The sequence below is a fragment of the Leptinotarsa decemlineata genome, unplaced genomic scaffold, assembly GCF_025532065.1.
Source record: "Leptinotarsa decemlineata unplaced genomic scaffold, Ldec_3_MD MMD2_tig00026330_RagTag_RagTag, whole genome shotgun sequence".
Classification (NCBI taxonomy): Eukaryota; Metazoa; Arthropoda; class Insecta; order Coleoptera; family Chrysomelidae; genus Leptinotarsa; species Leptinotarsa decemlineata.
In genome coordinates this window covers 2,687,498-2,714,667 of record NW_027412690.1, presented here as the reverse complement: position 1 = coordinate 2,714,667, position 27,170 = coordinate 2,687,498, and the positions used below count along the sequence as shown (strand labels likewise).

The following is a 27,170-nucleotide window of genomic DNA, read 5'->3' as shown; positions in this document are numbered from 1 at the left end:
TGTTTTTGACCCAATCTTTTCGAAGAATGGTAATATCGTTGTCTCCAAGGCTTTGATAATTTTTCTGAAGGAAACATGTACTTTACTCATTTTCAATTGTAAGAAAAAAAGAAGAAGAGCGATTTTTCATCAATATCTCCCTCAAAGACAACATTAACTGAAAAATTATGTAATTGATTTATGAGAACATTCTATATGGACAATAAAAATTAAAGAAAAAAATATAGAAAATAGCATTTAATAACAAAAATCACATATGCAACATAAGGTAATACTGACAAAGAAAACAATTCATTAGTTAACTTCAGTGATATTCATGACCCCCGAGATCACCACCACCCCCAGATATTCCATGTCCACCTCCGAAATCTCCACCTCCATAGTCACCACCACCGAAGTCGTGTCCTCCATAACCACCGTCTGAACCACCTCCATAACCACCTTCTGAACCACCTCCATATTCTCCACCATCGTGATGTTCTTCTTTCACTGGTACTGGTACAGGAACCTTCACGGGTACTGGTACAGGTTTCTCTACAATGTGTGGTACTTTCTTCACCACTGGGTAGGGTACTGGGTTGAAGATGGGGATTTTCACAGGGTACGGCACTGGTTTCTCTACTGGTACTGGGATCTTCTTCTCCACTGGGTATGGCGCTGGTACCGGTACTTTCACAGGGTAAGGTTGTGGCTTCTCAACTGGGTAAGGCACAGGCCTATCTACGGGTACCTTCACCGGTACTGGTACTGGTTTGAACACGGGGTAAGGGATTTTCTTTTCGACATGAACGGGGTAAGGTTTTGGCACATGCACTGGATAGGGCCTGTCAACGTGAACTTTTACGGGGTATGGAACGATCTTTTCGACTGGGTATGGCTTGGGTATATGTACTGGTACTTTGACAGGATATGGGATCTCTTTTTCCACGGGGTAAGGTTGTGGTACTAGAACTTTGTAGGGGACGTGCACTGTTTTCTCGACAGGGTAAGGCTGTGGTACTAAAACTTTCACTGCATATGGTTTGTCTACTGGTACTTTGACGGGGTAGGGTACGGTTTTCTCCACTGGTACAGGCTTGTGGACGGGTACTGGTACTTTCACTGGTACTTTAACGTGCACGGGTACCTGTGACAGAATTATCAGTGTTCAAATTATTCTATTCATGCATACACAAGAGAATCATAAAATTTTGGTAATAATTTGATAATATTCTTTAAAGGATATGATGCATTCTCTGTAGAATTGTTTACAAAAATATGACAGGAAAATTCACGGACAGTTTGATTTTTATATGAATAGAAATATCATTACTCTTCCAAAATCAATTATACATATATATACAATATATATATATATATATATATATATATATATATATATATATATATATATATATATATATATATATATATATATACAGATGAGCTGGACAGTTCATAAGCTAACATGGAAAAAACTTCTTTTATTTGATAAAATTCGATTTTTTCATTCAATATAGTTGCCTTTAAGGGGGATACAAGTATTATTGCGGTCGTACAATTTTTGATACCATTTACCTTCGAAATAGGTGTTAGCGAGCATTCTCTTGAGGTCTACGAACAGGAAAAAGTCCTTGGGGGCGAAATCTAGACCGAAATGCTTCCGAATCTGGATTCGGAAGCATTTCGAAGCCCAATTCATGCAAATTTGCCATCGTTTTTATGAATTTAGGACACGGTGTATTGTCTTGACGAAACATCACGTTCTCTTTCTTCAAATAGAGCTATTTTTCCGCGATTTCTTCTTTCGCTATGTTATAGTCGCTGTTGATGGTTTTTCCCTTTTCAAGATGGTCGATGAATATCATACCATGAGCACCCTAAAATACTGATACCATAACCTTGCCAACCAACTATTGCGTCTTTGAATGCTTTGGACTCGATTCACCACGTGCAGTTCACTCAGATGACGATCGTTTTGATTCCGGTGTGAGATAATGAAGCCATGTTTCAACCATGGTCGCTCATCGACGCATAAATTAGGGCTTTTTATGGTGGAACGGCTTCAAACACTGCTCAAAATAATCAATTTGTTGTTGCTTTTGGATGATTATGAGCTTGCGCAGCACCCACTTGGAAAAGAACTTTCGCATACCCAAATATTCATGCACAATATGTCCAACACGTTCCTTTAATATGTTTAGAGCCTCAGCTATCTTGATCAACTCCATTTTGGGGTAATTGATAATTATTTGTGGACTTTTTAGATGTTTTCGCCTGTAACAGCCTCTTTGGGGAGTTCGCTGCGTACATCGTCTTCGGTACTCATTTCAACTTGTTTAAACTTAGCATACCACTTCTCAACGGTTAATTTTACCTTGTTTTATAAACTTCATAAACACATGAAATTCCTTTTTCATTATTTTATTTTTTCCTAACTAACAAAAGTTGCTACACTCAAAATGTTCTCTCCCACAAAGTAATATTCCGATAGCTGTGAAATTCGTACACGTGTCCTTTGAAGTTTAGGGTTAACTAAAAATCATATGGATTGAATACTAGTAGTGCCATCTGTGTTTTAGCTTACGAACTTTTCAGTACACCCAATTGGGCGAGTCGAAGACTGCCAAAAGGCAAGAAAATAAAATAGATAGATAACCTGGGGTTCACAGAACGAAAAGGAATATGTTTTCTCAAAAAGATGTTATAATAATAAATGCAGTTCTAAAACAATATTGAAAGGTAATTGTATATAACTATACGTTTGGAAATATTCTAAAATTTCGTTACAGAATAAAAACGATTACTCCTAAAGATATGTTGGAGTGGATTTTGAACATTTTGTTGGATCAAAATATCAGTCAGTTAATAGAGATTATTTTTCTTATGAATAAATGAGAAAGAGGGATTTTGTTTAATGAATTATTGTAGCTTTCTGAGCGTTAAAATGAGGATATTGCAGTAAGAAAGGTAATGAATATAATGAATACTGATGAAAAATTACTTTGTTTCCAGGATTCATTTGAATATTTTGCAATTATTAAAAATTCAAATATTTTTCGAAAATAATGGCATGGATAGAAAAGATCCTGAATATTTTCACTATTGATGGCATATTGTTGTATGCCTCAATTTACGAGTGTGCTCAATAATTCAAACAATCTGCCACTGACAAACTATGACTGTCCTTGTTATTTACATCTTTTTCCTTATCATGCTCTGGAAAACCTTTGAGTTCCATAGTTATACAATTTTACACTCTACAGTAGAAATTATCAGCTGATTCAATCTAATGAAAACACTTTCACCACACATCAAAACTGGAGAAACTGTCTCCTCCCCAAGATGTTAACTAATTTATTGAAACGCGAGTCGAAAGACGGTGTTTTTGTTATGGTGCGGGTTTAAAATTATTTCACGCCAGAGAAAATTAATATTCAAAATGACTAAATTGATATTGAGTTGTCACATACAATTCAATTCAATTCGGTTTATTGTCCCAAGTAATAATGAATGCTTATAATCACCTATTACTATTAACTAACTGAGTTACTTTCACCCAGTATAAGAAATATAGATACCTTTTTCTCTACTGGGTACGGCTGGGGATAAGGCACCTTTACGGGTACTGGGACATTCTTCTCCACTGGATAAGGTACTTCTTTAGTAACTGGGTATGGTACGGGTACTTTTTTGACTACAGTGATGGTTTTGTGGTGCTCATGACCACCATAGTCTCCTCCACCACCTGAATCGAAGAAAGAAGTATTCATAAAATATGCACGGTAGAACTAATCATCTTCAACTGTCAACATCACACATTTTGAAATATGTGTTATTTATGGTGATAAGAGAAAAGTAACGTTAGGATTCATGAGCTTTTGATACGTCACTAGAATAGAACTGGGCAAGTTGGTTTCACATATATTCAAAATGGTCCAGAAAAGAACAATTAATTTCTAAAAAAATCAAATGAATTGAAAAAATTGGTGAAATAAAGTTATTAACGAATTGTATACAATAAGAACTCAGGATATATACACAAGTTTTTCCTAACGATTTTTGTAATGAGACTTGATAGAGATTCTATTATTATTGATATTTTTGACGTTGTACTTTATATTTCCATTGACTCGATCATTATTCAGCGACCACTTTTTCGATTAGGTATATATTAGTGAAACAAGATCTGAAAAAAAAGTGAATGAGATTACATGTCGTTGAAGCATATATTTAAAATGCCATTTTCTTTTTGAAAACGACAATCTCAACTGATGATTCATACATCTGGTCTCAAGGACCTTTTCAGTGAACATTTAATTCGAATGGAACTTCCGGTCTCTGACCAGAATTACTTACCCCCTCCTATACCATATCCTCCATAATATCCACCCCCATAAGATCCACCTCCTCCAAAATCATGTCCACCTCCATATCCTAAATTGAATACTGAATATATCATCCCTTGAAAATTATTGGATACCCCAAAAATCATTTTGGGGACTATTTCATGACAGAAAATAATTATAACCCAGCCAACTTTTTTCAATACACGGTGCATTCTATTTTCAATGTTACAGAAAATGTCTCACTTTTCGAATGAGATTTTTTCTACATACAACATAACATCCCACAGATAATACTTTTCTGAATTTTTTTGTTTCTGCTGAACTATTCTTCGATTTCGACCTATTGAACAAACACAATTTTTGTCCAATACTTTCATTTATAATTGGTATATATTGAAAGCGCTAATTCATTTGAATTTATTAATATAAACCTCTACCGTTTGACCTGAAATTTAATATACATGATTGGTTCTCGTGGCAATGCACGATCAATCAAATGCCGTCAGGAGGTGGGTACTTTTACTCGTACATGGCAAAAGTAAACACGACGTTAGCACAACGATGATACACATACATCGATCCACAAACATACAACGATTCATCATTTGAACTCAATATGTTGAACACACTAAACGTAACAAAAATTTGATATTACCCCTACCACGAATCATAATTCATAAATATATTGATTTCAAAAAACGCTACATGTAAATTGGATATTGAAGATTATTTGGTCAAACTGATGAATGACTTCATTTATATAGACAATATTTCGATTTTTATTTTTTTATTCAAGGTATTATTTCCTGAAGTTGAATACAATGTACATTGGTTGAATCTATTCACATGAAAAAGTGTTCGTGGTAGGAAATCATAATGAAGAAAATAGAATTGAAACTTTCTGTTTTTCATCACTTTTATTTGTAACAAACGTAACTGCAGTTTCGTCCTATAAGTACATTTTCAAACGTATACAATAAACTAAAAATGATTGATTACCTTAGCCCTTATATAACACCAGTGTAGGTAAAAATAGAGATACTTAGCTTAATTGAGTACTTGAATTTTTTTTTACTTGTGACAATGTGGATATTTCATTATTTGACAGGTTGCACCCTCAATGTTTATGCTCATAAACATGAAAGGTCCTTCAGACTAGGTAAAAATGATTCGACGTTTTCAAATCATTCCTTGGCATGCAACCACAAGTTCCCGAATCTAAACGATACGGAAATTTTGCACTATGCAAGGAAGGGTTGCAAACTCAGTTATTTGGAATCGTTGGAAATTCATGAGCATAAACATTTCGAATGCAACCTCTTAAATGATCAAATCGATCTAGTTTTCTCACCGGTTTTCAAATTAGCATATTGCTAATTGTCACAAGTAAACAAAATTCATGTACTCAATTAAACTAAGTACCTTTATTATTACCTACAGTGATGTTATATAAGGGCTAATGTAATCAATCATTTTTAGTTCAATGTATAAGTTTGAAAATGTCCTTATAGGACGAAACTGCAGTAACGTTAGTTACAAATGAAAGTGGTAAAAAACATAGAAAGTTCCAATTCTCTTTTCTTCATTTACCTACAATGTTACAGACAAGTACTATACTTGTACAGACAAGTATTATATTCGTATATTACTTGTGATTTTGTACATGACTAGTTAAGTGTATATTCAGTAGTCAAGAGTATAGTCTATTGCACTTTGCATTTTGAGTTTACTAATATACATTATTATTATTTTTTCACCTGAGAGTATTTAGCTTCGATACATGCTAGAGGGCGCGCCAGCGTTATCAATCAACGTACAATCCGCAACACCGGTGTCTCGTCAATACCGTAAAAGTGCCGTATGTGGTAATAACGCACTCTTAGAGTCACGTTATGTCGATGGATACAGGCTGAGACCGCATATACTGGTCATGCTGACAGCAAGTGCGTCTCAGACGTCTCGCAGCAAGCCCTACACCTTGTGTCAGAAACCTCTATACTCATCACGCGACTGCGTTTTGAAGACACCATTCTGGCAGGCCATGATGAACGCCTCAGTTTCCCACTTCAGCCCACTCGACCTGAGAAAAGCGAAGGTCAGACGCTTTGATGAGCCAAAGTCTTCAATGTTGTTGAAGAAGTCCATGCATTGGCTTATCTTTGTGTTACCGCAGGAGTGAAGTGATCTCTGCGGCTTTTATATGGAGCTTTTGCTGAACGGGTTCCAACTCTGTGAAAGAGTTGGGATCACCTTGTTCTGTGTCGAAAACTAATCCGCGTTCATCAGCTGCTCAGGCAGCTGCCCTAAAGCGAAATTTTCCAATTCCTACTCTCCCATGGTCGCGGATCATTATTATTATTATAATTATCAGGGCGTAGGGTAAATAGTTTCAATAAATTCGACACTTCTAGTTCCTCAAAAATGATTTAATATCTCCGGTGTTTTGCCAATATCATAAAAGTGCATTACTATTATTATGAATATATTACCACAGGGGATTGTCCTCACTCGTTATTATAATCATCAATTAAAATCCAATATGGCGAACCTCATGAAATAACAATTTATTATTTTCGAAGTAACCTCTATCACATCGATATCAAATGGAAGGTTTTGATAAATGGAATGCAATTATCGAAGTGACGTCACTTCAAACCGAAAATCGGGATAGATAGCTCAAAATTCACAAAAAAAACCCTTGTAATATCGGTGTTCTGGCAGAATTGATGAGTTGAGACGTACAAACTAGGAAGAGTGAAATTAAATAAAGGTAAAAATGTTTTTTTAAAGAAAGGATTTATTGGAGCGTATGGAGATAATGCACTAAATAATAATATGAGTTTTCTCAGAATAGAAATTCAACTCTAATAAAATCAAGTTATACCTATCTATAGACTAAATATCGTTATCTTTGATTATAATTTAATTTTCGGTTTTGTGACAAGCTTGTTGTTGAATAAATACTTACATATTTTGGTCTGGTAAAATTAACCAGTTTCTACTTCTGAAAACATTGCTACAAGATTTTAGTAAAATAATAATTTCAATAAATTATTATATTTCAATCAATTATAACCAATTATTCTCAACTTTGAAGTCTCAAAAATCCCTAAAAAGCTGGCCAGAAATTTTTTGAGTCATCTTGTGAGTGAAAGGCTTTGTATCTTCTGATATATAGTTTATTACCTCTACTAAAGAATACTTTCCAGGTTGAAACTATAAAAAATTCATCAAATTTCTCACCTCCATCTCCTAGATCGTGTCCTCCAAAATCCCCCCCACCATAATCACCGCCTCCGAAATCACCACCTCCTCCAAAATCATGGCCGCCACCACCACCGTATCCCAAATCCAACCCACGCTTGTCCTGCCTTTTGCTGGTGGAGACGGATTCGACGGATTTCGTGTCTGCGGCAGCCTTTTCGTTTTTTTCTTCAGCGCTTGCCAACAGGACAAGTGCGCAAAGCGCTGAATATCTCTGGAAATTCAAAACAGAAATCGAATTAGTGCTCATGGTCAAGCATAGTACTCAAATGTGTTTCAGCATTTTGCTAGGGATCGGATATCATGCTAGGAATCGCACTTCAAAAGGCGATACTTTGTTAATCCTTAGCTTGAACAAGTTTCGACTTCTGTGGATTGTCGTTTTAGGGGACGACAGCTGGTTGGAGGAAAAATTTATCTCAACAGATCAATACAACAAAAATTCTGTATTGAAAATTATCTGAAAAAATTTATGAATCCACTCTGCTTGTCGAATTGAAAAATAAAAACTGTAACAAAAGAACCCGGAACCCTCACATAACAAGAGGAGCCCTTGATATTTTTAAGATAATAAGTGACTGAAGATATGTATCAGAGTTTGAGAATGAAATTATGGCTATGGGATAGTTTAGTATTTCCACAGTTCAACCATTGTGATTTCATTTATGGCCTATCATCGGAGCACTAAATGGGACTTTGGGTCTTCTACAAAAGGTTTCTGTATATCAGAATGTACTGAAGGGGTACCTGCATTGATGGTTAAGGTATCCGAGATATCCACGCTAGATATGGTCTAGTGCTTTGCAACATTATTGAATGTTTCATGAATATTCATACATTCATACATATTTTCATGACAACTAATCATTGTGGAGCAGAAACTCCCAACTTCCTTAACCCTGCAGGAGAGGCGTCATTAATTTCTACATCAAAGAACGCGTTGGGTCTGATATACCCAAAAGGAGAGAAATAAAATTTTCTAAATGAATTTTTATTTCTGATTAGGTGTCACATAAATCATTTATATGGACAAATAGTTATGAAAAGAACAAATAAAAACGGTATGCATTTTTGGTATCGTTGCACTAAACACCATGTATAACAATTATTCCGAGAAATTTGTCGTACATGTTTGACAAACAGATACAGAATATTCTAGGTATCTATATTTTTGCAAAACCGGCATGTATATCTTGTTTTCCGATCTTTACAGAAGCACATCTTCCACGTTTATTTTGTTCAATTTCAACTTGCTCAACCAACACAGTAGCACTAATTCTAGCTGCAAGCTGTCGAATTTCTCTTGGCAGATATTTGAATTGTTTCCATTTGAATTACCTCTGCATATAACCATGGCGTTTATACCAGCAACATTGAGGAGCCCATATATAACTACCATGGGCCACCTACGTGTATTTCTCGAACCATTATATTTTGAAGAAATTTGGTCAACTGCATCAACTCCGCCTTTGGTCGAATTGTAAAAAGTAATTATCTCTCATCAATAGAAGATGCCTCATCAATAGAAGAATCATCATGATGAAGGGTTGATAATAAAATAACCTGCTTATTTTTTTTCGGTATATATGAAACGATATCATATCTTCTGTAAAAGCAAACATGCTCGTCTTTTCTGGTCATTTGGTGAAAAAATCATTGGAAATTTGCGTCTTATTTTTTCTAAGTCTTTCTACTATTGTCAGCTGATGATTTTTTAGTAAATCATTGGCCACTTCAACAGAAGTGAACCAATTATCGATTGTAACATTTCTCCTTGATTTTGCCAATGGTAAACAAAGCAAACAGATCAGATGAAACTTTTTCGAACAACCGAGTCAATCTTTCAACTTCTGATAATAATTTCTGCGAAAGAATGCGTCGTCAATATTCCATTATCTACTTAGAACACGTTTCGGATAATCATGAGTTTTGAAGAGGCATGGGACTGAATTCTTTGTTGGGGTTGTGAATTGCTGAATTTATTAGAACTACTCATTCTCCTCCTTTGGCATTATCCCTCATAAATATTTCCCTCATTCATTCTTCCTGGTATGTTGCTTGAGAACTTTCTAAATTGTTTTTCTATTGCCAACAAAAACAACAACATTTACCTATTGATCAAAGTGAATGGTGTTCATCACACCGTATAACTTATCAGTGTGCTGACATATGGTTAATAGCAGCATACTGCAATCAAAGTCTACTTCAAAAAAAACGTGAAGGCTTCCTCTTTCGATAAATTATACAAATCATAATCACGACAGGCTATTATGCGTTTGCATAACCGCGGATGGAGAAAGTGATCTTTGTCGGGAAAATTGTACTTGTTGTTCTCTAAATGCACACAATAACTCGACACTACAATCGATGTTGAAACTATTGGCATATCCGATATCGTTAAAAATTTATGTTTTTTGAGTGAATGACTTGAATGTCCTCATCGTCTCACATTTCAAGCACCCAGATAACATGTAAAGCATAAAACACGAATAATATTAAACTTGTCTTCAGTTTGGGAATTGAACATAAGTGATTTTATACATTCCTACTCCAATCTTCTTCCTCCAAGTATCGTCTGCAGTTGTAATCTTTACCAATACTGATTTTTCGAATTCTGAAATAGCTCATCATCAACAAAGCTTCTGATCCTGATGAAATAACTGTCATCATAAATATGAACTTGAGGAATCGTACCACGTTCTGTGAACTCTCTGTTTTTTACAAGAAATCGCTTGAATTGGGAATGGAAAAAGTCATTCGAATGCTAGACCAATTTTTTGGTTTTATTTCTTCTGAAGCAAATGCACATAACTTTCACGGACGATAATAAAATTCAAATCCTTTTGAAATTTTGAGCCACATACCAAGTAGAATTTTCCACGAGTAATGTTCGTTTGACTTAGACTTAAACCTAGACATTTCGAACTATAATTTTAGAAATTATTTCATTTTTTAAAAACGACGTCCGTATGGAATGCATTTTGCAAGACGATTTTTCCGAATGAATATTGGATTCATCTGTAGTGCATCTTGGAACGACTTGAATCTTTATTTTTTATCTCATGCTTATTCATCATTCTTGATCTTCGACGAACATTAGAGTCAAGCAGAAAAAAATATTTTTTCCGAATTCAAATCCAAACAGCAGAAGCTGTCAGTTTACACACAGTTTACACACAGTTTGCACCATCAAATAAAGCTAGAAGTATGATTCAGATAAAGAATATAAAGTTGATTCATATCTACCAAGCAAATATTCGTAACAAAAATTAATTATCAAAATTGTGACGAGACGAACAGTGCCAACATCTTGGCAGTGGATATGAGATACAAGAGCTGAGAAAGCAAATGCTAATGGATATAGGACATAGTTTGTAGTTAGAAAAAACACCTCTATACTAGTAATAAAAAGGTTTCAAGAAGAGAGAGAAAAATTAATAAACTCCACTGAAAGTTGTTCCACGAATGTTCCAAATGAATGATATACAAGCAAATATAAAAACGATGAATTCATGAAAGATGTCAATACTAGTCTTTCTAATATGGAGGGTACTTTAATCAAAGCGTTTGCAGAAGTCATTAGAGTTGTGGTCAGAAGATTCATTTGATAGAGTAGTGAAAACATTCTCCTTAAAAAATCAGATTCAATGTTTTGCTCCTCGATTCATAGGTAATTCCCATGAAGACGCCCAGGAGTTTCTTCGTTATCTTTTAGAAGGTTTACATGAAGACGTTAATATAATTAATAAGAACCCTAAACCAATCTTGACTGAGATCGACGAAAAATTGAGTGACAGCGGAAATGCACAAGAGTCATGGCTCACATATTTGAGAATGCATAACTCTACGATTGTAGATAATTTCGTTGGTCAATGGAAATCCACGATGAAATGCACACACTGCGGACACTCATTAGTAACCTTTGATTCTTTCTGGGAACAGACCAATTGCGTTTGTGGCAATGCTTGGATTCGTTCACAAGAGAAAAAACTTTGGATGGAAATGAAAAACCGACGTGTTCGAGATTCAAGGAAAGGAGAAAATACACAAAGAAACTATCAATCCATAAGTTTCCCCATATTTCAGTAATTCATTCAAAAATATTTTCACCAACGGAAAGATTTAGAGGAAAATTGAATGTTGTCATAGAATTTCCTCTAGAAAGATTGGATATGAACAATTTGGCAACAGAAAATCTGGTTTCGAAAAAAAAGCAGACAGTAGTTTTGGGTCTGATATCAATGAAAAATATGGCAGAAAATAGATTGAATTGAAAATTGCAATTGACATGCAGCTGACAAGTATTCAGTGTATCTCAGAAAACCAACGTAACTCAAAACTCGTTGATGTTTCAACAAAAAAGTGATACAAATTGATAGTAGTTCGAAGTATCATCATTATTTATCTCAATCAATTATGTAACTCGTAACTTTTCACATCGAAGTGACGTTAAACTAATCCCAAATCACTTTTACTCATTCAAATTCAGATTTGCACGTATCTCTGCATATAAACCTACTCAGCTTGGCGTATCTAATTATTTTCCGCCATTAGCAAGATGTTCTAGTTTCACTTTCACGTCCTTGTATAAAAAATATACGGGCACCGTATGTCACTATTCAGGAAAATCATCGCACTCGGTGAAAGATATAGAAATGAGTGAATTAGAATCGAAAGTTATGTACGAGGTGTTCAGGAAGTTTGTTAACGAAACTTAATATCGATCGATTCAATATTGTAGAAAATTATTTTTGTCGTGGACTGAAAATAAATGGATGTGCAATCTTTTATTGCACAAACACTAGCATTCAGTCGATTTTTGGAATTTCTTTCTGGTGTTTCGCTGAGTATTTCGACTGTCTAAAGCATAATCATGTTGATTCAGATAGTTTGGTATTTTAGTACACCAGACCTTCAAACAGCCTTCAAAGCAGAAAAAATAGGCACTCTGAAAACCTCAGCCGCGAAACCTTTAAACATCTTGTCAATAACAAATTTATTGATTTATTTATTTGAAATAAAAACTGTTTTATAAAAGAAACATTCAGTTTTCAATCCATCATTCATTTCAAGTCTTTGGATCATTTTAGATAGATTGTTTAAGTAATTCTGATTTATTTTCATTCAGTTCAAGCATTTTTGTGAAAATGTTGACTTTGTGACTTTTCTAATATTTCCGAATAATTATTACTTCAGGATTCCTTGTTACATTGTAAATGCCAGAAAAAATTTTTTGAGTAGTAGAGGCATATTCTGGATTAGGAGAAAAAACAAACTCCCTCTCAGCAGGTCAGAAATCGCGTACGCTCAAACCAGAGTCAATAAAACTCTACTTGTCTGAATCTAATGCATCGTCAGATATAACTGAAAAGGAAATGTTACTGCAGTCATTGAGGCGAGACCCCAGTAATATTCCAGAGCTGCACATTCTGGCCTGATTCAATACAGGTTACCTACAAGGATCAGGAAAGCAGGGCTGTATACCGGAGACCTCAGCTGCAGACAATGCAAAAAGGGACAAAGACAGTTGGTGTCCTTTTTTATGTGAATGTGAGACACTGGATCACGAAGGCAAGCAACTCATGGACAAGCCAAATCATGTCAATGAGAATATAACTGACATCCAACAGAAAGAAAAACGGAGTAAGCTCATGTTCAGGATAAGACCGAATAGGATAGTAGAATACTAGTAACTACTCCTCAAGCAATCTATAAAAAAACTGATAGTATTAATCATACTTCAATAATGTTAGAAGTTCTGGATATTAGCTCTCGTTTTTCATAGCTTCTTTCAATGTTCTCTCATAAATGTTTAATAATAATAATAATGCTTGAATGTAATCAGTTACACAGTGAAATATCTATGATTCCAGTAATTATTGTTCATATACTTGAAATATCGGTTCAAAGATCTGTTTTTCCGTTAACCAGCTGTCGCACCCCTACGAATGATAACCTGTAAACGTCGAAAAGTACGAAACTTAAGCTAGATCTCACCTTTCAACTTGCAATGATGCATGATATATCAATCATCCAATAACGATTGAACTAGCAAAAAGGCAGCCAAATGAAAGTAACATAGAAATAGACTGTATGCTACTACCTGAATTAAAAATGCATTCGGTGGCAAAATTATTAATGTGGTGATGTGGCTGATATGTTGGTTTCCAGATGATATGCAACTTAAACATTTTCATAGCGTTGCGAGTTTAAAGAAAATATATTAGTAATTCAATGATAAATTTTACGTTTTGACGAGACTGAGGATTTGAAGAAAGTTTAATGGTAATTCAAAGTGTAAAGCAAATAAAAAAAATCTAAGCTGACTTCAACTGAGAGAGAAATCTTTATCAATGTTTTTCGAAGAAAACCTGATAAAACGTTCAACTGTTTATTATGTTCAACTGTACATTTTGCTCCCAATTTGATGGTATACTGCTTGTTTTGTGATAGACATACCATCATGATGCTTTTATCTTTTCGCTGAATTCGTGAAATTGTCTAATATTCATATCACTTTCTTTTCAAATAACTGAACAAAATTTTACTTGCTGGAAGTTGCTTTTTGTTGTAGTTACTTAACAAACTATACCGGGTGATAACGAAATAATTGTACACGACGCCATACAGCCGTTTCTGGGGCAAGAAATTGAAACTTCGAAATCAAGGTATAGTTCTTTGGAACCGATATTCCTAATGGAAAAACTTCAAACATAACCCTGTTTATTGTTCAAGACTTTTCGTTAGAATGTGAAATTATTTTTTCAACGATATAACACAAGTGTACATTTTCTTTCGAAGTGATAGCGTAGGAATAATTTTCTCCTAATTCAATATGGTGGCACTATGATGTCAACTTTGGAAATATTGAGAAACAACTTAATTTTTTTTCAGTTTTCGAATTAGACTTAGAAAATTGAAAATTTTCACTAATACACATACTCCTGACTAATTTGTTTTCAGTGCCTTTTTTTGATATTCTTGTTCCGAAAATAACCTTTGAAGTGGTATTTTTCACACTTCATTATAAAAGTGAAACTATTCCACTGAAAAAAAATTAAAAATATGAATGAATGGCACGTAATACTTCCTGTAGTATAAAAAGTAAACTTCAATATTACAGTTTGAAAAAACTACTGTGTATTAAAATTTTTAAAATTAATAAAAAATTGCTTGAAAAAATAAAGAAAACTACGTGAATTGATGAAAAATTTGTATTCAAAAATTGAGCAAACATCATCTTTTTTCTCATAACATCAAATTATTTGGCAATATTTCCACAGATAATGTTTTAGTGCCATCATACTGAATGACACGGTGCAATTTTTTAATCAAATGATCACTTTTGTAACCAAGTACAATTCTTATCTTGACAAATTGAAATTGCTTTTATTAATTATTCAAAATTGAAATGAAAGGCATGCTCTTCGGTAAACAATGACTCTAACAAAATTAAATTTTATTAAATGATAATAAATTGAATTGAACTTGAATAAGTAATCCGAATCCTTCCATTTCATCACGTTTTTTTCTGTAATATGATGTTGAAACCCATATTAGGCCCTAGTTTTGAGTTATGATGCTATATCACCATTTATACATTCATGCATATAATTAATCTTCGTTGAGTGGTTGAATAGCGTTAGCTAAACTCCGCCAAGATAAAAATAAAGAGCATTCATTATAATTTTGCATTTACATGATCATTTTCACTTTTATATACCAATTCAAATTCGATATGGAACTAATATAAATAAGAATGAAACTGGTCTAGGGATAGATTCCTGAGGTACGCACAAGCAACATCCTCAAGAGAAACTGATTATTTCGATAACGTATTTGTTTCTAACATATAATTATTGATAATGGGACAGGTTAATAGAATGTTAATATTCCTATATAAAAAACGGCAAGGAGATAATTAACCTTATGTACGATTTTCAATTCGTCGTGTCTTTCAAAAGAAAGAGTGAATTGGAATCTTTATTGAATATTACAGGTGAATCACAGATGTTCTGAGAGATCTGTAATTAATATCGGATAAAACTAGCGAAAAAAATGTAAAACCAGTAGCGATTTTGGTGATATGAGTCAGGTGTTCATCAAAAATCAAATTAAAATCTAGTTACTATCCAGATATTATTCATTGAGAAATTATAAGAACATATAGATACACTTATTTTACTCAAACCAATGCACAACCCAACTGATTTGTTGGAAATACTTCTGAGACCCTTTTAAATACACCATTCACATACATTCTCATGATCTGATTCAAGACTGATATACTCGATTATCTTGCATCTCATCTGCATGACAATAACGTACCGAATATTTTAGTATAGAGATAGATCGCAAAAAATATTATAAAAAATAATTCTTAAAGATACACACAATTTTTTGTAATATGTTCTATCTACTATCAATTTTCGATTTTACTTACTTCATCCAGTAAGGAGATAGCTTGCCCTGAGTGTGACATTGGTAGGTGACATAAATTTATAAAGTTTTGAGAAAACTTGTATTTGAGAATAGATTTGAAAATTATAAACTCTCTGACCCGTTACTTGATGAAAATCAGTTACACTATCCATGATGATAATTATACAATTCCAGAATGAGTTTTTTTTAAACGTATTTCGATACACAGTAACATCATCAGTTATGATAACTGATAAAGCTACCGTTTAGCTAAACCATTGATTATCTCTGGGCACTATAATATGTTCCATCTGACTTAAATCTCACCAGAAAGTGAGTCAAGGTACCAGAATAACAAATGGTGATATTTCCTACTCAACGAGATATAATAGCATTCGAACAACTTTTCAAGTTTATTTAGTTGAACATTTCAACACCCTATTAGAATAATCTCCTCGAAAAATTCAAAGCAGAAAGTTTTTCTTACAGTACGTTTTTCGAATTTTTCATCAGTTATGCATGGGACAACTAACTCCCATCAGCTTGTGAAATTTTGCATTTCACAAAAGGGCTTCGAAAATAATTCATCACATGAGACTGGATCAATCGTGTAGAAGAAATTTCAGAAAGAATCATTTGCCGATTGGGTAAATCCTGATGAGTTTCAAAAACATGCCACTCAAACAATTACTCAACAAGGAGGAATAATTACAAATTCTCATGCTTTCAGAAAAAAACTATTACTTCAAATAACTTTACAACGAATTAACTCAGTCACTACGAAAATTATATAGTTTTGAAAATATATCTATCGTGAAATAGATCGATGTTTACTATAGTCTATTAGTTTATATTTGTCTTTGCCTTTCATCAATTTGTCGATATACTTTCATAAACAACATCAATCATACGTCAATCATCAAGATCAAAATTTACTATAACAATGGTTTCATTATCATTATCATTCGTCAAACTTTTCTGACCGCACTCGTAGGTACTAACACCTCTCAAACTTCTCAAAACCACTTTCGAGCACTTCAAAAAATCACTTCTCACGATTCTCGAGTTTCTCACTAACTTACCAGGAGTATCATTTCTTGCGAAGTAGGAACTACCCAGAAGCCCGACTGGATAACCGCAAAGAGTACCGCGAGCTTTTATAGAGGTTAGGACTTTCGCTAGAGCCCCATAGCGCGCGGCAACAGCCCCTTCCTCGGGACCCCTTGCCCCCCTTCCTTGAAAGTGCCAAACATCCGTTAATAATTAGGTAATACATACGCAATGTTTTGTTCCAATTAGTAAAGTAAGTCGAGTGGAAGAGGAAAAAATAGTTGCATGTTTTCTGTTCGTTTCGTTGGGACACAACGGGGAAGAATTTCATTTCACTGCAAAAATGTGAGGATCAATTAGTCCTTATTGAGGAGGATTCCCCGGAGAACTTCATTAGAAAGAAAACAAAACTGTAAAATGTTATGGATAATTATCGATGTGTGAGATAACAGTTTGTTTATTCATATTTGTATACAATTACATATTCATTTCCTTATAAGTTTTTTCTTGATTTTAACGGAGATTTAGTAAAATTCGTTGAAGTTAAAAAAAGGTGAAACAGCACTGATCTGCACAAAAATTATGCTTCAGGTTTCACTCGCTCCTACTTAGTCAGTCTGTCCTTTAGTACAGGTGTGTTTCCCGAAAAATTGAAGATCTGGAAAGTTGTACCTGTCCACAAAAAATCGGATCCATATATTTTAGAGAATTATAGGCCCATCACTGTTCCATCTAGTTTCTCAAAAATATTTGAATGTGCATACCTAGATCGTTCACAACATTTCACTGAGAGGCATAACATTATCTCCCTGATTCTAAACATGGTTTAAGATCCAATATGTCCACTATACTGTGAAAGCTTTTTACTCAAAAATCTTGGAGTACATCGAGGCTGGTGAATGCCCTGCTGGAATATTTTGTGATCTCAGCAGGGCATTCAACTGCGTCGACCACATGATATTATTGAATAAATTATATTCATATGGAATAAGAGGAAATGCCCTTGACTGGATAGTGAATCATATATCTGAAAAAAGTCATTATGAATGTATTTCAAATACTCAAGTTTTGAACATTTGAGTACCTCAAGGATCAGTGTTGGGACCGCTATTATTTATATTATACTGTAGGTAACGATGTTGGAGCCGCGGTTGCTGAGAATACGTGCGTGATGTATGCAGATGACACATCATTTCTGATTTTGGACGAAGACGACACAATTTTGAAAGAAAATTGTAACACGGTGTCAACTCATTTGATTTCATGGTGTGCCGCCAGCTCACTTCACGTCAACTCTCGAAAAACTTTATTATTACGGTTTCATGACAGGCAAAAAATCTTTTCAAATCTTGAAATTGAAATCAATGAGAATGAAAACACACCTTCTTTATCCGAAAAATGTAAATTTTTGGGACTCACGCTAGATAATTGTCTGAAGTGGAATAGTCATTGAAATAAACTGATATTAAAATAAAGCTCTGTTTCGTATCTAATACGATATCTTGAGCTGATATTAATCACTGAACAGTTAGTAAATTATTACTATGCACATATAGAATCTAGAATCAGATATGGCATTTGTGTTTGGGAAAGCTCTTCATTAGCTCCAAATGTATTTATTGTCCAAAAAAAGATTATAAGGATTTCAGTAGGCGTTGATCAGAGAACCTCCTGCAGAGATTTATACAAACATTTGAACCAATAGGTCGAAATATGATCGCATTTCATCTTACCATGATATAAATACAAGAAAGTGAAATAATTTTCACATAAATCCCGTCAAATATAATATAACCGCTAACTCACCTGGGACTAAAATTTTTTTTTCTACACCCGTACTCTAACAATACACTTATATGACCATAATCCGTTTCATAATAATATCCATTATGAGACAGATTTTTCATAACGATACAGAAAATCAACCAATAGAAACCCATAATTTTTCAATCAAGAATCCTGTTACTTTGTTTGTCCTAGATTCTAACCGAAGTAACTAATTGCTTTATTTGTCAAAATCAGTTTTCATATTACCTACCTATATTATCGAAATGTCTGAAAACAGCGATATAGAAGGAATACCATCGACTCCAATATTTGTAAAAGATCAAATTAATTACAGTTGTTATATTCAATATAAATATAATTAGAATCTTTATAGTTTTCATATATCCATGATAATACCATTAAGTTTGTGTTTTTTTAAAAAAATATGAGTTAATTACTGTAAATGTGTTCAATACAAATATAATATTTATAGTTTTTCATTATTTATCGGGTTTAGAAAAAGTAGCGTACGCAACTCTCATGTAATGGTTATTAATACACTCGCATATACCATACAAAACTCGCTTTCGGCTCGTTTCGTATCCCGGTTAATGCTCGTGTCTTAATAACCATCATTACATGATCGTTGCATAATATACGAATAACAAACTGCCCGAATCATTGAAAACTACTGATAGAATTCAGGTTTTCAAAACCCCCCTCAAAAGTTGTTTATTAGAACATAATTTTTATACCAAAGATGAATTTCTCAATCTTCCCTAATTTTATTTCTCTGTCACAATAATTTAATGAAGCTAGAGTTGAATGAAGTTGATATGTTTTGTCCAGCATTGTACGCATATGACAATCTTTCATATATGTTTGGTTTAATTTTACTTTAAGTATTATTTCATGTATGTAGAAATGATATTTGACCTATCCTATAACTTTGTAAGTTCTACAGGATTAATTAAGTGATTTGATTTGATTCAAGTCGACCCTGTACCTTGGGAGTCGATGCCACCCCTGCTTTAAAATAAAAATTGTTTCATCGAAAACAAGTGCGGAAAGGGATAGATAAACCAATACTTAACAATTTTCTTTCATAAAGTTTTACGGCAAGTCAAATCGGCAAGAAAAATCCTTCGATCCTTTTTTGAGGTGCTTGAAAGCGAGTTATAACTTTAAGAGATGAAGTGAGAAGAGCAATAATGTAATTTTTCTTAAAATTGCATTATCTTCAAAAAACTCAAAAACCTTTGATAGGTATATTGGAACGTTGACGAATATGCATCACATCTTTTAGGTTTGTCCATTATTATGAGTCAACTTCAAACTATAATATCTCGGTGACTTATGATGCACTGTTTGGAACCTTTGGTGTAGTAATGAATATTACTGGAGTTCTTTCCCAACACCAAATCGTTATTTTTAACACTTCGACACGTGTTTCGATCACCAAGTGATCATCTTCAAGAGGAGGATTAAACTGGAAACTTTCCTAAGCTAACGCTATGTCTGCTATGCAGGTATACTTATACAGGTAAACCATACAGGTATACCACCCTATATTAATTTTACAATTTGCCTTATCTATTATTTTATGTATGTCCTTATGTTATAGTTATATATAAAACAATTTTCAGCTATATAAAAATTAATTTCACAATATTCCTATCTAAATTTATTTCTACAATGTGTCCCCAACGACATCATAATATATAATAAGCTGAGAAGAGACAAAAAATTATAATATAATATAATGGATCAGTATATATTACTACACAGGTGATTGAATATTTATTTTGAGATATGGAGCTACAAAAACACATTATTCAAACGGAAAAAACTTAATATATTATGTTTATCATTAATGTTGCCATTGAGGATGATCGTGTCATATAGGTGAAATTTTATATCGTAATTGTTTCTTATTTTATATCGTGTAGCATTACCTTTATAAAAAGTTCATTTTGAACTGAGTTCACATATACATATCTAAATTCAATCTTAAAGTAATTGTAACTTTTTAGTGCTTACTTATATTTTGTTAGAAAGATTAGGTTTTTCACATCGTAATGTACATCCCATCATATATGTATAATGCAGTAAGATTTTCCATCATTTACTTCAATTCAATTCCAATTATTAGAATTATCAATTAGAATCTCCAAATGATTTGTAATTTCGGCAAAGGCAAAACCGTATTTTTCAAAAGTGGACGACTATATTGTTTCATTTGAAAATGTCTCTTCCGTATTTTTTAATTTTTTAATGAACAAACCGTGATAGAAATCGCACGTTGGAATGTAAGACCTGGTTAATCCCTAGCTCGCCCAAGTTTATACTTTCGAGGATTGTCGTTCATAGTGGTGCATACCGGTCCATGATTCACATACATTTATGACACTCGAAATTAGTATATTCTGGAAGTCAATAAATGTGTGGCAAAAGTAAAATAGCTGTTGTTATCTGAAGCAATTGCCGAATTTTCATGGTATATAAAATTTGTTTGTTAAAAAATGAAAAAGGCATCTTTGATAACTTGATTAAGATTAGTTAACATCAAAACGAAGCGAAGCATCACAATTTCATAGTCTAGTACGTTGATTTTATGTTATTAGTGTAATATCCTCATTATTACAATTTTCTTACCTTAATTACAATCTCGTCTATAAAATAAGCATTTATCTTGTGTTTTCGTTAAATTTTCGGCTGGAATAATTAGAAATCTAATATAAAACAGATAATTATCACGGAATTGTATGCTATTTCATGAATAAAATTATTCATTACCAGGCGAGAAACAATATTTGCTATTTTGTGAAATAGAAATATACAAGGTGTAACTAAATGAGTGTAAAGAATTTAAGGAGGAGATTCCTCATCGAAAAAAAGATAGGATCTTTCATATAAAGAAATTTCATTGGAGCATCCCTTGTTAAGATGCAGCCCCATAAAGGGGGTACATAAAATTTGTATAACAATTTTTTTCACAAGCACTAAAGAAGTTACAATATTGAAATTAACCTGACGTTTTGTACTACCAAAAAGACACTTAGCCATAAATTCATTTGGTTCACCCCATGGTTGTAAGGGGTGGAAAACGCAACCCCTAAAATGTATTTGTTTATTTATTTATTTGTTTACCATATAAAAATTTATTTCCGATAGCTTGTTTCATTCTGAACAAAAAATGTCTCCTAAGTTTTTTGCCCAAAACGAACCAGTTCGCAGCAAAAAATTATTTTAGGAACAACTACAGAGATACATCGTCATAAATGCGAAAATACGAAACTAATCTATCTAGTATCTAGTATCGCTATTAGCGATAGTGACAATTGAATTGGTATGACGCTGTCAGTTTGTGAATTTTCGAAATTGAATTAATACTAATTGTGTGTTGTTGTTCTGTTCTCAATTTGTTTTTTTGATAATTCACTTGTTATTAAAATTATATACACAAATGAGGAAATGACTGATATGCATTACGTTTACGGTCTATCGCAGGGGAATGGGTAAGAAGCTTCTAGAAGATATGCTAAAATGTATCCTCAACGGCATCCTTCACATAGAATATTTGCTCGACTTCATCAACGATTACGAGAATATGGTTCATTCGACAAAAGAACACAGGATTGTGTTCTACTACCAGTACTAGAAAGATTGCTTTCCAGCTAAATGTTGATCATATGACGGTATTTCGAATTTTAAAGGACCAACTCTTGTACCCTTACCATCTGCAACAAGTACAGGCACTGTTACCGCGAGACCTTCCGAACCGTCTTGAAATTTGCAATTGGATGCTGGAAATGATTAGAAGAAATTGTGACTTTCTGAAGACGATAGAATTCACAAACGAATGTAGTTTTTCTCGGGACAAGATTATTAATTTTCATAATTACCATATATAGGCTGATGAAAACCCCTCACGCTATTGTCGAAACTAACCAAAAAGAACAGTTTTCTTTTAACGTGTGGCTCGGAGTTATTGGGGATGATTTAATTGGGCCCTAAATTTCTACCTCCTCGATTAAATGGTGAGGCATACGTTCAATTTTTAAGAGAAGTGAATCCAGTACTGCTGGAGGAAGTTCTTTTGGGCGTCAGAAGGGATATGTTTTTATGCATGATGGGGCTCCCGCCCATTTTAGTCAAGCAGCACGTCAGCATTTAACTGAAACATATGCAAATCAATGGATAGGTCGAAGAGGACCACAGAACTGGCCCGCTCGATCCCCGGATCTCAATCCTCTCGATTTCTCTATTTGAGGCCATTTGCAGCATTTGGTTTATCGTACTCCTGTTCGCGATGTAGAGGACTTAAGAAACCGCATCATCGATGCGTGCAGGTTAACCAGAGAGACTCCAGGAATATTTGAGCGAATACGTGGCTCAATGCGCCTACGTCTAGATGCATGCGTAATGTCTGAATGTAGACATATTGAACATTTACTATGATTTCTACATGTTGTGTGTTTTGTTATTGATAAGTTAGTTTTTTTATTACCCTTTAATCGTTTAATGCAGGTACTAACTACAAAATAACAATAAATCTAGTTCGCATTTATGACGATGTATGTCTGTAGTTGTTCGTAAAATAATTTTTTGCTGCGAACTGGTTTATTTTGGGCAAAAAACCCAAGAGACATTTTTTGTTTAGAATGAAACAGGATATCGGAAATACATTTTTAAATGGTAAACAAATAATAAGACAAAAAGTTACATTGGAAATAAACTTTAGGGTTTGCGTTTTCCACCCCTCACAACCATGGGGTGACTCAAATAAATTACTGGCTAAGTGTTTTTTTGGTAGTACAAAACGTCAGGTTAATTTCGATATTGTAACTTTTTCAGTGCTTGTGAAAAAAATTGTTATACAAATGTTATGTACCCCCTTTAAGGGGCTGTATCTTAACAAGGGATGCTCCAATGAAGTTTCTTCATATGAAAGATCCTATCTTTTTTTCGATGAGGAATCACTTCCTTGAATGTTTTACACTTATTCAATTACTCCCTGTATAATTGAAAATGAACATTTCAATGATTCAAAGAACAATTATTGTGAAACTTTACTGAAATCAATAAACAAAGAAACAATTTTAATATAGCAGAGAAAACTCAGATGGGCAATATGTTCTTATAATATCAAGGGGAGAAAAACCAGTATTTGTGCTTTTGATGATATCAAACACTGGTGAAGAAGAAACGTTGAAAATCACAGCCGATATTTTTAATGATGAAACACTTAAAAATATATAGAGTGATAACCGGAAATTATTGTGTCGGACATTTTGACCATATTTTGTGGTCATTTGATCGGATATGAAATTCTCTTTTCAACGATATGGCACATGTTGCAATTTCCATTCGATATGTAGGCAATGAGGCGTCATCTATTCAAATATTGTCAAACAACTCGATGTAGGAGGAAACAAACGACAAGTTTGCCCAGTTTTTGAAAAAAAATTGAAATTTTTCGCTAACCACGTCATTTTTTCTTATTGCATTTGTTACTTCATGTAAGCAATTCTTGATAGAAAGTGATATTTTTTGAACTTTGGCATTGAAGTGTACCTCTTTTCTGTGATAGTGGTGAAGTGAAAGTGTCAAATCTGATCTATAACATTGTGAGTTGATAACTACTTTTTCACTGGCACAGAAAAATTCAAAAACTCAGCAGATTTCGTCATTTTGGGGAGAATGACTTCCACACCACCATTGTTTTGCAGTATTTGTTTTGGACTTAGGTTTTGCTCAAGCAAACGCCTCTTCAAATCATGTAGCGGTGTTTTCTTAATAGGTAGGTCGTAGTTTCATGGTTCTGTAAAAATCAATATAGTGAGAAGTGATGATGTAAATTAATGGCATATGTGTATTGATACCATTTTTTTCTTCTTGTCTTCATTACATGTATGTTGTTTCCGTGACGTCATTATGATTCAGACTCGGATTCAGGTTATGTTATGTTCATACTACACTCTAAATGGGACCTTATTGCTCTAAAACGGCGACAAGTACGTCATTGTGATGCATATTTTCTTCGTCAATCTTCAGAACCCTGTAGTTCAAGTCAAGACCCTCAGCACATATGCTAATATGAAGTTATGTTGTTAAAAATGGATCAAAATTTGAATATGTCTATGTTATCAAGAAACATCCTTGTATTTCCAATGTGCTTTTACTATCCAGTAAACATACAGTAAAAAATACAGACAATTTGTTCTTTCAGTTAGTCAGTTTTATGATATTCTCAAGTGGGATTTTATTCAATTCAAAAACCGTGCGAAACAACTGAATTTCATAGTGAAAGTATGATCTTCTTGGATTATTTTCCTTCGAACTTCTTCTTAGTTAAGAAGACCCATCAATCACTTTTTTTTTACTAACTTAATGAACTTAAAAACGAATCTAATTGGTCGTAACGTGTAGCCGAGATACATACGATTTAGAAATAGATGAATTTGCTATGAAATGTAGTTTCAAATGGAGTGATGTTTTGTAATCGGGGAATATTCAATTAAAATAAATCGGTAACTTTCATTTTTTCGTTTCCTATACTGTATTAGCATGGATTTGAGAGCGTTTCATTAACGTTCTTAGTTTATATGGATTTGTAACGCAGTAGATTAATGGTGAAGTGAATTATAACTCAATAGAACATACGAGGAAGTTTCAAAATGATCTCTTTCAAACGATGATATTCAGAAATAGAGAATTTCAATAGTTCAGACTCCCATTGTTTGATAAGATTCCACCATGAAATATTAAATATAGTGAGCAATAAAACCTGAAATGAAAATACATTACAACTCATAAAATAAACAATTCATTATAATTTTTGCTGATTTTTTTTTATTTCTATTTCTTTTTACTCTGTAGTCATTTTCATTTTGAATCTTGTTTATTTTATTCGTTGTATTTTTCATTTCCTGATATGAAATAGATTTCAAATCATTTCCTGATTTGAAATCTATTTCATAGATTTCATTTGAAATCTATTTCATAGATTTCAAATCATAGTGGAATCATTTTAGACAATGGATGCCCGAACTATTGAAATTCACCATGAAACATTGTCCACCACTTTTAAACAAATTCAGAAGTAGTACTTTGAAGTCCTGTCGTCCATCTGTTCGTATGTCTGTCGTGTGCCAGGAATGCGAAACCCTTTGTTTTTCGAATATTATCACAAAGTCATTATGAAACCTAATCTACATATTGAAATATTGCTAAATTGGTTGAAAAGGTGTGTTTTTCCGCATAATTGAATTTTACTCAATGCCAAATTCATCCATCAAAAACTGCAATGGATAGAAATTAGGATATCTGTTAAATCATTACTAACAGTTGCACGCGATTTCGTTCGCTTGGACTTCATATTTGTGTTTTGCCAGATTTACTAACTATATAATAATAATATTGTAAATCATGACCTAAAGAAAATAACGCGGAACGATCTAGTATGGCGATAGACATTCGAATAATAGTTGAAGTTTTAGTTGGAGTGTTTGTTGTATTTGAAGTGAAATAAAGTTGGGTTTGATCAGTGTGGTTGATTATTGGTCAACTCACGGGGGAAAATGTAGTAATAATAATAATAATTATTTATCATCCAATTGAATTTACTATGTTTATGAACATATTAGGACAAATGAATGAAAAAATACAAAAAATCTTTATTCATTTGCACATCTTTGATTCATGAAAACAATGTATTATTGATTGTATTACTGATTGATCAATATTTTGATGAAATCAACCAAAAGTTATTTTTATAATATTATATGACGCTAAATCATTCAATTAAGTTTTACGTTGTCCTTCAAATTGACATAACTTCTTAATTCATTAACCGATTTGAATAACTCAAGCACAAAATGTTGGGTGAAGCTACCACATTGAAAAATGAAAACCTTAAAATTCCAAAAATCATTGTTTTGACTTGATGAAGACCCCCAAAAATAGTCCCTCTCAAATATCTTCCACGTATGACGGCTATCAGTTACACTTTTATTTGGTATTCGTATCATTTTTATAGGTGAATTCAGTAAATTCCGAACTGAATATCTTGTATAATATACATGAATACAATATTCTTGGTGTATGATTTATAATGGTGCATGTAATAAAATCAATATAGAATATGTCCCGAAAATTATTATTTTTAGTGCACTACAGCACTTCAATTTCCATTTTTGTAACTATTATCATTTAATTACCAAAACTTATTAACAAAAATATCCCTGAATATGAGAAATATATGCAATCGTTTTTGTTTTATATATTCAATAATCGAAAAAAAAGTTTCTTATAATTTTTTCATATCGTTATTATTAA

General features: G+C 33.3%; 2 protein-coding genes across 3 annotated transcripts in view; one reads left to right on the top strand and one right to left on the bottom strand.

The window, feature by feature from the left end:
- The window catches only part of Ance-3 (angiotensin-converting enzyme Ance-3), a 162,866-nt gene that overhangs the window by 55,601 nt on the left and 80,095 nt on the right, over window positions 1-27,170 (top strand). The window lies entirely within an intron of this gene.
- On the bottom strand, window positions 223-17,244 carry LOC111505235 (uncharacterized). Of its 2 annotated transcripts, XM_074183000.1 has the most exons (5): window positions 17,096-17,244; window positions 7,572-7,806; window positions 4,339-4,416; window positions 3,561-3,727; window positions 223-1,126 (listed from the first exon to the last, which is right to left on the bottom strand). In XM_074183000.1, the coding sequence occupies exons 1-5, from the start codon at window positions 17,105-17,107 to the stop codon at window positions 305-307; spliced, it is 1,314 nt and encodes a 437-aa protein (XP_074039101.1). In that variant the 5' UTR covers window positions 17,108-17,244; the 3' UTR covers window positions 223-304. The 2 variants fall into 2 exon arrangements, with proteins under 2 accessions (XP_074039101.1, XP_074039102.1); XM_074183001.1 differs by lacking the exon at window positions 4,339-4,416.